The following is a 15,350-nucleotide window of genomic DNA, read 5'->3' on the forward strand; positions in this document are numbered from 1 at the left end:
GGTCTTAAGATCAAGGCTAGCATTCTACCACTTGAGCCACAGCGCCATTTCCCACTTTTTATTTTTTTTTTGCTTCTGTGGTGCAGAGGAATCGAACCCAGGGCCTTAGGCATGCAAGGCAAGTGCTCTACCACGGAGCCACCTTCCCAGCCCCCACAACAATTTTTTAAAAATGCAAAAACAACAGAAACATACAATAAGTTCTCCCATGAATGTAGGTAGCATTTGGAGCCCAGTGGGTGAGCACACACAGTAAAGGAGGTGAATATGGTTTAAAAAAATGTGTGTGTGTGTGTGTGTGTGTGTGTGTGTTTGTGTGGTGTTTATCAATGAAACTTGCTGACATTGGGTTTTTTGTTTTCATTTGCTCATTTGTGTTGTTGTTTGACATTCCTGGGGCTTGAACTCATGGTGTGGGAACTGTTCCTGAATTTCATTATGCTGAAGCCTACCACTCTACCACTTGAGCTACAGCACCAGTGCTTCTAAGGGTGTTTGGTAGTTTTTGTTGTTTGTTAGGTATTGAAATATCAAACTTAGTGCTCCATGCATGCTAGGCAAGCACTTTATCACTAAGCCACATTGCCAGCCCCATCCACACTGTTTTAAGAAGGGAGGCAGGGCTGGGAGTGTGGCTCAGTGGTACAGTGCTTGCCTTGTATACATGAGGCACTGGGTTCCACTCCTCAGCACCACATCAGCAGAAAATTCATTGTGACTTATCACCAATTAAATACCAGAAATCTAGAAGTGACATTCTGGCTGGAAGTGGTAGCATGCCAGCCTTTAGTGAAAAGCCTAGGGAATATGCCAGGCTCTCCCTGAGTTTAAACCCCACAGCTAACAATTAAAAGAAAAAAGAAACAATTAGGAACAAACAAAAACCTAAACACTTGCTCATTGCCTCCTTTGTTCTTCTATTTTTCCTTGTTCTTGTATCTGTATACTTCATATCATTCCATTTTCTACTTTCTTCCTTTCACTTTGGGGGATTGAACCTTGGGACTTGCACATGGAAAGTGGATACTACATACCAACCTATTCTTTCTTCTTTTAACATAAAAAGTCAGCTTATAGGACAGACAAGGTAGCAAAATGGTACAGGGCTTGCATTGCATGAATGAGGAGCTGGGTTCTATTCCTCAGTTCCACATGCACAGAAAAACCTGGCAGTGGTGCTGTGGCTCAAGTGGTAGAATGCTACACTTTAGCAAAAGCAGCTCAGGGACAGCACCTGGCCTCTGAGGTCAAGCCTAAGGACCAGCAAAAGAAAACATCTGCTCATTTAGTCAATGCTTCCCCTGCAATTTAAAAGACAAACTTACAAGTGACTTTAGTTCCCTTTCAATACTACTATCCTCTTTTCCAGTGAGTGCAGGGGCCGCACACAGAAGAGACTCTCTACCTCTGCTGTCACTTGTAAACTACTGTTGTACAACAGTAAGCAGGAACACATACATTTCTGTTCGTGTTATTTTGAACACCATGGGCTTTGTCAAGGTAGGTAAAAATAAGTAAAGGAAACCTTTCCTTTTCATTTATTGGTTGTGATTGTAATGGATCTATCTTGCTGAGGACTTAAATCTCACACTCCTGTCATTTGAGTTCTCTCTGAACTACGTTTCAATTTGTTTTCTTCTTAGGACACACACACACACACACACACACACACACACACACACACACACACACACACACACACACACACACACACACACACACACACACACACACACACACACAAATATCCTGAAGAATTTTAACTAGTTCATCAGACAATAGTTTTATTACCAATTCTTCTTGTCAACATCAATTGTATCATCTACACAAGACAAGACAATTACATTAGGCCACTGGCTTAACTTGACTAACAGGTCCCTGTGTCAACAGTCAGCCCTCCTGAAACCTGGGCACACCATGTCCCATGCTAGATTTGCCATGTGGTACTGGTGGTGTACTGATGGGTAGCACAGGCCCTGATCTGGGCTCCTTACTCCTGTCCCAAGGGTCTGCCAGGCTTGCATATTTCATGAAGACTTTGGCACTGTGCTCCTCTCCGGGGCTGGCTCCTCACCAATCTTTTCTTTCCTGTACCTTCCATTTTGAGTTCTGGCCTAGACTATGAGCCCAGCCAACTTCCAACACACCTGATGAAGTCTCCACATCAAACTTTTGGTAACAAACATTTAAGTTAGAATGCACATATAAAGATTTGGCTTGGGTTTGCTCAGACCCCATGGACAAGTGAAGAAAAGATGGTTAGCTGTGGATGCCCCAGGTAGTGATCTTCTCAAAGTACTGACAACTCTATAACAGGGACTTCATACAAGGATGTTTCTGATCAAGAAACCTGAACAAAAAAATATTTAAAAGATCTTCACAATTCATTGAGGAAACAGAAAAGAGAGGTTAGGGTAACATGTTTCTCAAAGGAGCAAGAAAAATATACACCTAATACTATGCTAATTATGGGAGGAAAACAGTGGCATCTATCTTGGCTCTAGAAATTCTAAATTTAGGTCAACCTTTGTGTTTCTGTAAAAGAAGACAGTACACTTGTTGGAAGCCACATTATGGAAGATGGAATACTGCAGTGTTTATTACACAGCTAGCAGTCTGCATGCAGCCTGTTGTAAAAATGACTTGTAGTCCACAAATAGACAGCTTGGAAACAGGACAGAAAGGAAAAAAAAAGAAGTAAAACAACACCAAGAAACCAATCAGCACAAAAAGAGTGCTGAATTGCCACACTATGATGACCAGAGACAAGCCAGAAGACAGGACACAGGACATGATCACAGAGACATGTACCATAGCAGCTAGTGCCACTGCTGGTCCAGCCTAAATAGGGCCTAAGCAGGAGGCAGGGCTACAGGAAATTCCCAGTCACTGGACTAAGAGATTGAGTAACATATCAACCAAATTCTCACCCCTGCTTCCAGGGAACCAGCCACACCTATCAGTTGGGTGGCAAGTGATGAAGGAGGTATTCCTTGCCCCTGCATGAAGACAAGATGCCAGACCCCACCATCCACCATGTGTCCAATAGGGCACCAGCCAAACCTGACCTCCTTACTTAATATGATTGAAATATTAAGTCAATTTATAAAATGTTACAGCTTCCTTATAATTTTGTAAACAGTTCAAGAATTACCTTTTGTAAAAGCCATTTTTCTTGAGCCCCATCTCTGAAACAATAATTCTCACATTCACCAAAAATTAAACATTCTTCTTTTGAATAGTTTATTTCTTCCTTCTTCCTCATTCCTTCCCTTCCTCTTTCCCTCTCTCACATCACTCCTTCCTGCCTTCCTTCCTTCCTTCTTTCTTTCCTTCTTTCTATCCTTCCTTCTTTCCTTCCTTCCTCTCAGGGCCTAGAAGTGATGCTGTAACTCAAGTGGCAGATGGTTTTATTTTTTTGTTAACTTCAATTTTTGTGAGAAGTTGATCAATATCTTTGTGTGCTCAATTATTTCCCCTAATATCGTATCCACTTTGGCCCTCTATGAGATAACACAGGTGCGACACATCATCCACACTGGTGTTTTGTAATAGCTTGCTCAGCAGAACAACTAAATAGTCTAAGAGTGAATCAATCACAAGTTGCTCATCACCAATGATTAACTAAAGAAAAGAGCAAGCACTGAAGACACTTTGGGGTTCTCCCGCAAGGCACAATGCAGATTCTAGTCTTTATTAATCTATCATATTTTAAAATATATATTTTATTTTAAACATACTGTACAGATTGGTTATACCATTATGAGTTAGGTCATGAATACATTTCCTTTTGAGCATTGTTACATCTCTGAGAAAGACTTTACTACTATGTATGTACTGCAACAAGGACTAATGTCTTCCTTTAGATTTTTCATTCAAAAACTGAACTGGAATAAGTAAGTCATTTGTACTATAACGCATGGATCACACATACAGAGGAAGACTTAAGGGAGCAGTAGAAATATGGTTGTTCTCATGTTCTTGCCTCCAATCATAACAGTATTTACTTATCTATTGTTCCCATAAGCATGTTGGAGATGATCTGAATCCAGTCCCAAAGGGCTAGAGCTCATATTTCTAAGAAGAGTTTATCAAATAACCTTGACACGCCATTCCTTAGTATAAAAGACACAAGTGAATTATTTCAATTTCTTAATTCCTTGTCGAGACAGGTTGTTTCTACATGCTTTGGATAATATTGAAGGACACCATCCACACTCAACATAATGACAAATGTTGGTTCAAAGAGAGCTGAAGAATGAAGAATGGTTTCCCATCACCCATAACTTACCTCTGCCATGAAGAATTTCTCTGTATAATTTACAGAGGTTTTCTGACAAAGATTTTCCTACATTGGGTTTCTTTCCTGGGTGAATATTTTAATAATTGCTGAAGGTTGGCTTCTGGTTGAAAGACTTCCTCTCATGTTTATATTTACAGAAATTCTGTCATGTGTCCAGGTCTCTGATACCGGTACAGATTAGACTTCTGGCAAAATGTTTTCTATACTCATAATTTCTCTCCTGTGTATGATCTCACATATGCTGAGGACTCAGTTCTGATTGAAAGTCATTTCACATATGTTCTATGCATTACTTCCTTTTCACCTATGTGAGTCATTTCTCTCATGAAAACTGAGATATTCCTTTCAGGTCAAAGACCTTCCACATTTGTAATATTTTTAAGATTTCTCTGCTGTGTGTGATATGAACGTGGATCTATGAATACTTAGTATAGGACTTTCCACATTTGATATATTTGTATTTTCTCATCTGTGTCTGTCCTCTGATGCAAACTGAGTTAGGAAATTTTCTTGAAAACCTTTCCATTTTTTCCTACATATTTTTTCTCTTCTCTTTGTGTGTGAGAGTATGTGTCTGTGTTTCTGTGTGTTTTGGGTGTTCTGTGATGCACTCTGAGCTGTGTCTTGTAGTTGGAGGACTCCACATCTGCTATATCATAAGGTCTCTATCCTGTATTGGTTCTGTATTGCAATTTCAATTTTCTTACAGATCAAAGACTTTCCCCATTTGGAACAATCCTAAGTTATTTCATTTGTGTTAATCAACTTCTGTGTGTTAAACTGTGAACTCCAGGTCTTTCCACACTGGTTGCATTCATAAGGTTTCTCTCCTTGTGTTCTGTGATGGACGTTATGGTTTGCCTTCCAGATGAAAGAATTTCCATGCCTACTACATACATAACATTTCTCTCTGGTGGGTTTTTTTCTGATGGACAGAAAGGTGTATGTTCTGGGTGAAAGAATTTCCACATAGGTTACATTCATAAAATTTCTCTCCTGTGTGTGCTCTCTGGTGGACAGTAAGGTGTAGCTTCTAGCTGAAAATCTTTCCACACATATGACATTCATAAGGTTTCTTTCATGTGTGTTTTCTGATGGACAGTGAAGTTTTACTTCCAGGTGAAAGCCTTTCCACACATGTTACATTAATAAGGTTTCTCTCTTGTGTATGTTGTCTGGTGGCAAGTAAGGTATGACTTCTTGGTGAAAGACTTTCCATAGTTGTTACATACATAAGGTTTCTCTCCTGTGTGTGTGTTCTCTGGTGGCGAGTAAGATTTGATTTCTGGATGAAACACTTTCCACACAGGTTACATTCATAAGGTCTCTCTCCTGTGTGTGTTCTCTGGTGGCTAGTAAGATATACCTTGCAGGTGAAAGACTTTCCACAAATGTTACATTCAAAAGGTTTCTCTTTTCTGTGTGTTCTCTGGTGGACAGTAAGGTATGCCATCCTGGCGAAAGACTTTCCACAAATGTTACATTCATAAGGTTTCTCTCCTTTGTGTGTTCTCTGGTGGCTAGTAAGATATCCTTTGCAGGAGAAAGACATTCCACAAATGTTACATTCAAAAGGTTTCTCTTTTGTGTGTGTACTCAGGTGAACAATAAGCTTTGATTTCTGGTTGAAATACTTTCCACACACGTTACATTCAAAAGGTTTCTTTCCTGTGTGTGTTATCTGATGGACAGTGAGTTTTGACTTCCAGGAGAAGGACTTTCCACATAAGTTACATTCATGAATTTTCTTTCCAGTGTGTGTTCTCTGGTGTCTAGTAAGATATGCCTTGCAGGTGAAAGACTTTCCACACACGTTACATTCAAAAGGTTTCTTTCCTGTGTGTGTTATCTGATGGACAGTGAGGGTTGACTTCCAGGTAAAGGACTTTCCACACAAGTTACATTCATAAATTTTCTCTCCTGTGTGTGTTCTCTGGTGGACAGTAACCTTTGATTTCTGGGTGAAACACTTTCCACACAGGTTACATTCATAAGGTCTCTCTCCTGTGTGTGTTCTGTGGTGGACAGTAAGCTTTGATTTCTTGGTGAAAGACTTTCCACACATGTTACATTCATAAGGTTTCTCTCTAGTATGTGTTCTCTGGTGGACAGTAAGATATGCCATCCTGGCGAAAGAATTTCCACACACATTACATTCATAAGGTTTCTTTCCTGTGTGTGTTATCTGATGGACAGTGAGAGTTGACTTCCAGGAGAAGGACTTTCCACATAAGTTACATTCATAAATTTTCTTTCCAGTGTGTGTTCTCTGATGTCTAGTAAGATATGCCTTGCAGATGAAAGATTTTCCACAAATGTTGCATTGAAAAGGTTTCTCTTTTGTGTGTGTTCTCTGGTGGACAGTAAGATTTGATTTCTTGGTAAAAGACTTTCGACACACGTTACATTCATAAGGTTTCTCTATTGTGTGTGTTCTCTGAGGGACAACAGGGTGTGTCTTCTCAGTGAAAGACTTTTCACATTGTTTATATTCTTCAACTACAGAAGACACATGAGGACTATAGGCAGCACACATCTTACCAGGTTCACTGAAAACACCCATGTTCTGACATCCAGTGACCTTTTCTATCCTCATCCCTAAGGAGTTCCCATTATTCTTAATCAGTTCTGACTTCTGTGTGGAGCTCAAATGAAAACTTTTTATAAGTCTCACTTTTTCCTCCCCTGGGTTACTATTCATGACTGCCACTTCAGAGCGATATTTATTGTGACTTTCCTGACAGGTGCTAATCACATCCTCCATTTCTGGGACATCTAAAATGCATAATAGAAAAATAGACAAAAACATAAATGAGACCCACAAATTCCTTACGATAACGATATTTCCTCACATTCTGTTACTAGATTTTCAAATATCAAAGCATTGCTTTATGCAGAATATATACTTTTCTCTGCAATGTAGTAATTAAGAAAGTAGTACTGACATTTTACAATGCAAAATAATGTTTTTCTGTATTTCAGATTATTATATGTTGTCCCAGGAAATATTTCCTGAAATTATTCATCTCCATACTCTTAATGCTTCCATTCTGAATTGCCCTCTATGCCCAGCACCACTGATAAGAAATTGTCCCCATCAGAGGATAGCAGCCCTAGCATACTCCTATTTTCCTCCTACCTGCATAATACTAGTTTAAAAGAAAATGAGGTCTCCTTTCTACATTTCTTATTCTATTTTTCTCTTTATGAATGACTTCTCTACAGAAAAAGGGAATTGCTAACACTACCTACACTGGCACACTAAATTCAGTGTGTCTCCACATGAATTCTGGATTGACAATTCCTTGAGACAAAGGATCACCTAGTTCTCTGCCACACATGACTCAGGGGCATTAGGAATAATACTGCTCTGTACCGCTGAATATAAACAGACCCACTGGGCTCTGGATCCATCATCACCATTCAAGATGCTTTAACTCACCTGTAAAATTCTTGTCTGAGCCTTCTCTTATCCATGGTTCTGCACCTTGCTCCAGCTTCACAATCAACTCAGGTTTAGGAACACAGTGCCCTGTGAATAAGAAATAGTGGAGAACAATTGCTCTTGCTGGGTCATCATTAATGTAAGGTCACAGACATCCTGTTCACAAGGTTGCTCCTAAATCTGGTTTCTCAATTGTTTTTGTGGGGTCCGTCGAGTTGTGGGGCCTGAACTCTGGGCCTGGGAGCTGTCTCTCAGCTCTTAAGCACAAGGCTAGCACTCTATCACTTGAGCCACAACACCAATTCTAGCTTTATTTCCCTGCTTATGTGGTGCTGAGATATCGAACACAGAGCCTCAAGCATGCAAGGCAATCACTCTACCCCTGAGCCATCTTCCCAGCCCATGGTTTCTTTATTCTTAATAACTCCATGGTGGAGTTTCCCCCAGCTTTGAGTTTATTGTGTCCATTGTGTGGCTTGAACTCAGCTCTTTTGCTCAAAGCTAGCATTCTACTAGTTTGAGTCTTGCCTACGATTCTAGTTTTTGAATGTTAATTGGAGATAAGAGTTTCATGGTCACTTTTCCACAGTTGCTGGCTTCAAACCAAAATCTTCAGATTTCAGCCTCCAGAGTATCTAGAATTCCAATCTTGATGCACTAAACTCTGTGTCAAGTTTGGCTTACAAATACACACATTCACCTACTGATTTCCAGATCATACTGTCACTAGTAATGTATATTCTATCTAGACTGTAGATCCACCTATGATAATTACCCCAAGTCTGGGAAGTCAGTTTCCTATTATTGGATCATACTTTGGAACTTTTATACAACTATTGATTAGAAATGTTAAAGATTGAGAATAAAATTAGCTCTTGAGTTACATATAATGAAGTTGAAGTTTCCCTTACAAAGAAATGACACTTCATATGGACTGGAATCTTTTTTAGTTTTTTTGTTTGTTTGTTTGTTTGTTTGTTTTAGAAAATGATATGGTTCAAAGGCTTATAACTTTAATCCTTCATTGATGAGGTGAGATCAGAAGTGGCAGGCTTGAAACCAACCTGAGCATGGAAACCCAGAATATACTCCCCAAAAAAAGCCAAAATGGAGTTGTGGTTCATGCAGTAGTGCGAAAGGCAAACAACACCAAGCACCTCGACCTGAATTTCACTGGCTTTTATACTAGCAGTTTTTTACCTGGGAATGGACTGGAATCTTATACATAGATAACATAAACAGTCAAATGTCTACTAAAATAAAAGCACTTGATCTTCCAAATAAAAGTGACCTTTGCTCACCCAAGGACATGAGGTTGCTATAGGTCTCCAGCATCACATCTCTGTGAAGGGTTCGCTGACCAGGATCCAGATCCTGCCACTCCTTCCATGTGAAGTACACAGCCACATCCTCAAATGAGATCAGCTTCTGTAATGGCACATTTCCATCAAGAAATTAGGCCTGGGTCATGAGAATTCCAAACTGGAATTTCATTATGCTGCAGGTATGCTTTTGTCTTACATAAAATGTTTGCACCTTGCTGTGTTATCTATTCACTGGGAGAATTAAATAGCAAATTAGAAATATTGGACAATATATAAACCTGGTCATTAAAACACACAGATTTGCAGGGCACTGGTGGCTTATCCTCCTAGTTATTCAGAAGGCTGAGGTCTGAGGATCTAGGTTCAAGGCCAGCCCAGGCAGGAAAGTCCATGAGACACTTATCTCCAATAAACCACCAGAAAACTGAAAGTAGCACTGTGACTCAAGTGGTAGAGCACTCACTTTGCCCTGAAGAGCTGAGGGATAACAACCAGGCCCAGAATTCAAGCCCCAAGACCAATAAAAAATTACAGTTTCCCTAATGCATGCAAACACATTTTTGCTGCTAGCAATAGAGACAAGGTAAAAACTCTAAGGAGACAATAATCTGGTATGACAACAATAAGTCTAAGGAGGTGTCTGAAAAATTATATTATCATTTTTTGATAAAATTTTAGTACATATAAGGGTAACAATGAATTAAACAAATATTTTTTCTGCATTTACATATACTGCTTCACCCTAAATCCTATTTAGACTTTCTATTAACAGGTACTCTCATCAGCAACCAGAACACATTCAGGATATGACATGGATTACAGAACATAGAACATTACTAAACCTATGAGAAGCAGTGTCCACATAAATATTAAAAAATACTAACAATACTCCAGAAAGTAGCTAATGATTTATTTTTCCCATATAAGATTTAATTGAGTTCACACATAAAAATATCCTAGGTTAACCATGTTTGGTTTAAATACTAAATATTGAAAAGTGGTCACAGATACCCTGATATTTACATCCTATGTAAAAAAGAACTGCTACCATGAGGTTTTGTAAACTTTGCCTACATTCTACAATACAAAATATATGTGGGAGGGGAATAAAATATTCTTTACAATATTTTCATATTAATAGGCTTCATGGAAGGTGGAGGAAAATGTATAGAAGCTCAAGGAATACTCAATATGACAAAAATGATGAATATGCACAAATGCTCCAATGTGTCACATATTTCTGAGTCATTTCTCCAGTAGATCCCTAAGGATATATTTCTACTTGTGTTAGTTAATAGCAAAATTCCTCAGAGATCCAAATCAATTCCTGAGAAATCATCCGTGAGATTTTGCAACAAGTGATATTTCTAATAAAGAACACCTTGTCACTGTATTTTTTTAAATCAAAACCAGTTCCTATCCTATACTGGCAGTGAATTAAAATATTCAAAAGTAGTGGGAAGGAAAGACAAAACAGAATACCACATCAAATGAAGTTAGTCCAAAAATAACAGAATCAGGAGAAAACTGATTTTCTTGTAGTTTATAAGCTGGGCGAAGGAAATACTTTTCTGTGGGGAACTCTGAGGTTGAGCCAAGGGGGAAAAGGTTTGAGAGGTTGGAATTCGAGCCTGACCGCAATGAGAACACTGAGAGCTGGCCACAGAAGGGTTAAAAGAGAATTCTGGAGAGGGTTAAGAGACTGGAGGGCAGGCCTTTTCCTTACTGTTGGAAAGATAACATCTGAAACTGAGCTGCTGTTCACCTTCAAGGGTAGCTAAGGTGAACTTCATGTCTGCATTTTCTCTGGGCACCACTCTTTTGTCTCAGGAGAATAAGGAAACATGTTTTCCTCACAACCTGTTGTGGCTCTGATTGTACTATTAATATAGATACTTCATTTTTGCAGGTTATCAATGGTAATCTTCCCTGTGTGCACTCAAGGAACTATGCTTGATTGCTGGCAGCAAGGGACCAAGTGCCAGAGAGCCTTCTGAACCCTGGTTTTCCCTAAGTCTATCTGTTTATGTTTTTGTGATTTTCTAAGTTTGTTTCTGGAATCCTGTAGAACTCCCTAGGCAACAATTTTCCTATATAATGGGTAAGAAAAATGTCAAACCTAAGAGCCATGTCAGCAAAGTAAAACTGATCACTAAGAAAAACTAGCTCCCAGATAGATCATTTGAAGAAAAGAAAAAACTGAGAGACATATGGAGGAAAGAGAAAATGAGAAAAGTAAGAAAAAATGATAGAAAGATAGATACAAAGAGAGAGAAAGAGAAAAATAACCAACACTAGTGAGTAGAAAATCAAAAATAGACAGATAAAATAGAGGAAAGAAATTTTGTGAGGATACTTTAGAAAACAAACAGGAATTTGTAGAAAGACCATAAAGTTTAGCAACAAATATAGCCTAAGTTTCAAGTAAGACCAAGACCATGAAGTCGTCCAAGTACTATATATGGAGAGTAATTTAAGTAAATATAGGTTAATCATTCCTTAAGAACACATGAAGGTATGTATGACCACACTATTTCAGCAATTCCAGGAAAATTTCATTGAAATAGTTTAATGTTGCTCATGAGGATGTGATCTGTTTACAAGCTATCCTTCACCTTCCATAAGAAGTAACCTGCTGGGTGTCATTACATCACATAACAGATTTGATTACATTTTATGACAACATGAAACCTAGACATTCTGAAGCCAATCTGCATTCAACTTAGAAAGAATACAACCATTTAATCTGCTAAACCTACAAAAAATCTTAATCTGATAATCTATAAGCCATATGAATATGTTCCTGGGGCTGAATCTGTGTGTTTGGACTTGTTTTAAATTCTTGAACATCTTTAGGTTCATATAATGGAATAAAACCAAATGAGAAATAAAAAAAACAACTCACCAGAGATCCATTCATTCTGTCTTGCTGCTGACAATGAGCAGAAGATTCTGGAAGCACGGCTGGGATACAAGACAAATGATGTATTCAGAAATGAATCTGTGAGACCTTCAGCCCAGAATTTCCCCTTGCAACATAATGGGCTGAAAAACGGCAAAGACTTCTTATAAGTGAAGAATCTTTACTGTCTCGGGCAGAGCATTAAAGTCTCCAATAAATACAAATCCAGTCCATTTCCTGGTAGATAGATATTATTAAACCAACTAATTTCTATGTTTATGTACATACTACATATAAAACTGAATGTTCCTACAAAAAATATTGACTAACTGAAAGCAAAAACATATCACATTGCCACTAAAAGTAATTATTACTGAATATACTTCAGGATGTATGAACTGCTTTTTTAATGCAAAGGTATCCTAGGAATCCAATGGAATTTGTTTTCTACCTCATTCATTTACATATATAAACATCATGGAAAGCATGTATGATGTAACTCAGTAGTTTTCACCCAAAGTTACAGAGGAAACTATGTACAGAATATATTTCTTGTGCTATACTATTTCAATAAAGGTTGTCAAATGGCACATTTCACTGTATCATTGCAAACATATGCAATGATTTGCAATTTGCCATGTAACATGCTTTGGCCAAAGGAACATGAGTAAGGATGAGGTAAACCCAGGTTTGAGAAGTCCCTAATGTTCATTTCCCTAAACAGTCTTGGAAAGAACCTTGACTATCCTAAAGATACAACATAAAATACTCCATATAGGAGTGACACACCTGAAGATAAGCAACACCTACAAAGCATACAACCTTGAGTAAGACATATTACCTCAAGTTTTCTTCTGTGATTTTTCATTTAAGGCCAAATGTCCCCGACCAACACTTTCTGAACTAGGAGGCACAGCCAACACATTAGAGCTAGCATTTACAAATCCATAGATGGGACATTTAAGATAAGTTTCAATGAATACATACTAAAAATTATAGTGGTAACACAGGCTGAATAAATTAGAAAGAAGAGGATTAGGGATTACTATATGAATAGATATTTTCAGTCATAACAATTACCCCACCTCCCCAAACCACAGTCTCAGGTACCTTCTGATAACTAGCCTCTGGGTTATTCCTCAAGCCAGCTCATCACGACTCCTAGAAATCAGCTTAAATCTTGCAACAACACAAAGTGATTGAGAGTGATGTAGGAAAGAGTACCACGTGAATCTGGTGCTTAGGGAAGTAGCAAAAATTTTTGCATAAGGCAAGGGAAGCTAGCAACATCTTCCCCTTCCTGTGCTTTTCTGCTTCTTCCCTTTTGGGCTTCTCAGAATTGAAAAGGTCTGTCCATTTAGGATGGAGATTCTTATTCATAGGGTGCTCTGCTTCAAACATTGCTAGGCTTCATTCCTAAAAATACAGGACCAGCACTCACTACTCCAATATCCCATGTACAACTGTCTCTCGAAACAGGATGGTGAACAAACATCTGTGAAGTTAAGCCAGGAGATTAAAACCTCAAGCCAAAAAGATTAAAATATCTCTAGGAGAAACAACACAGAAGCCCTAAATACAACTTCCATGTAAGAGGACTCAAGGCAGGCACACACCTCACAATTTCACTAGAATTCTTCCTGTACTCCTCTTCCACCTGGGCAAAGCAAATAAAGTCACATGCATTAATAGAAGAATCCCTTGGTCTTGGAGTACAAATGCACAGCTCTTGGGCTCTCCTTGTCTGCAGAATCACCAAGCTTGCTCTCAGACATTTGGGAACCAGGTTCTTGCAGCTCAGAGCCCAGAAGCTAATGGCAGCACAAACTCCTGAACCTCAAGCAAATTATCAATCCCAGACTGGAGAAAAGCGTGCAGGGGAAAGCGGGTGCTTTGGCTCAAGTGTAAAGCTCTCCTATCGAGCTGACGAGCTCACGAACATTGCTTGAAGGCCCAGAGTTCAAGGCCCACCAACGACCAAAAAAAACAGAACCAGAAAAAGAAACCCATGGAGGACAGACTCCAGCAGCAATCCCACAGTTCCTACCTGACATCAGTTCCAAAGCCTGAGATTCCTTCAAGTTACAGCTCCCAAGCTCCACTGCACAGAGCTGGTTGCCTGCCTCCTGGCTCCCACCTATGGAAGGCCAAACTTTACTTCAGGGCACTTCCAGCAGCAAGGCAAAGGAAAAGAACCCAGAAGGGGCAGACTTAAAACGCCCAAGGTTGGTGGGGAGACGCATGAGCAAAAGGATCTCTGCGCCACTTCCGCCCTCCAAAAACAAAAACAACTCAGGACTTTCAAACCAAAAGCCTTCCAGCGAGACTACAATTCCCATAATGCTCGGCGCCACCTTGCTTCACCTCTGCTGAGAAGAGTGCTTGAATGCATTGGGACTTTTCTCTCCCTGCTGTGGGAGCTTAGGTGAGTTTCTTCTTCAAAACCACTGTTTCCTTCGTGAAATATTGTAAGACCAACCAGAAAATGGATATACATGGGGAGAATTAGATGCATTGACTTTTTGGTACTTAGTTCTAATAATGAAATTGAGGTTATGAGACTGTTTCTCATACCTTTCTTTTTGTTCTATGCCTGTGTTCTGCTGAGTGTAAATTATATCTCTGTTTTGCTTTACATTGTTTAATACCTCCCCTCTCATCTTACAAACGTACTCATAGACACTGAACTTATAACCGGTCATTTTCCATTAGTGTAATTTACACACTGGCATAGAATAAGAAGATGGTTATGTGGATATGCATCATAATCCTTGTGTTGATTTAAATTTTGCAAAATGAAACAATTTTTCCAGAAAATCCCCAACTCTATCTATTAAATGAAAATGAGTTTTTAGCTGTTTCTGAATTTTGCTTTTCATTTAAGGGTTTTATGTTTTTTCTTTTTCTGTTCATCCTGAGGCTTCAACTCAGAGCTTGGTCACTGTCTGAGCATTTGCTGTGCTCTACTTGGATTTCCTTTAATAATTTCTTCAGGTAACTAGTGAAAAGTTTCCTCACAGGGATTCTTAAGAGCATGGCACATTTCCCTGATTTTCCTACAAAGAGAGTGGTTTGGGCCTCAGAATGAATGCAGGTGAGTAGAAGAGTGAAGTTTAGGCTAGGCTATGTTGATCATTTACAAACCAGTCTGCTTTTGTCTTCTCATTTTGCATGTGAAAATCTCTTTAGAATTCTTACCTCTTCTCTGATCCTAAAACTTCCTCTCAGTAGCTTTAGGCTACATATCTAGGGGACCTCTGACTTGTCTTCTCAGACCTTATCCATTAAGCTGTGGAATAAATCTTTGCCTTCTGCCACAGTCGTACAGAGCACAAGTAAGACTTATGTGGCCCAATGGGATAATAATTAAGGAGA

At 39.0% G+C, this 15,350-nt stretch overlaps 1 protein-coding gene across 1 annotated transcript in view; it reads right to left on the reverse strand.

Moving 5' to 3' along the window:
* Positions 1-3,465: 3,465 nt before the first annotated feature.
* Positions 3,466-15,350, reverse strand: part of LOC138811671 (zinc finger protein ZFP2-like) — an 81,035-nt gene continuing 69,150 nt past the window's right edge. Inside the window, exons 4-9 of the mRNA XM_069999374.1 lie at positions 14,023-14,112; positions 11,979-12,037; positions 9,050-9,176; positions 6,978-7,078; positions 5,532-6,740; positions 3,466-3,624 (exon numbers count right to left, since the gene is read on the reverse strand). Coding sequence (XP_069855475.1) covers positions 3,466-3,624; positions 5,532-6,740; positions 6,978-7,078; positions 9,050-9,176; positions 11,979-12,037; positions 14,023-14,112 — 1,745 coding nt within the window. The remainder of the gene's footprint in view (positions 3,625-5,531; positions 6,741-6,977; positions 7,079-9,049; positions 9,177-11,978; positions 12,038-14,022; positions 14,113-15,350) is intronic.

Source organism: Dipodomys merriami, unplaced genomic scaffold (assembly GCF_024711535.1).
Source record: "Dipodomys merriami isolate MVZ:Mamm:240054 unplaced genomic scaffold, mDipMer1.0.p SCAF_547, whole genome shotgun sequence".
In the NCBI taxonomy this organism is placed as follows: Eukaryota; Metazoa; Chordata; class Mammalia; order Rodentia; family Heteromyidae; genus Dipodomys; species Dipodomys merriami.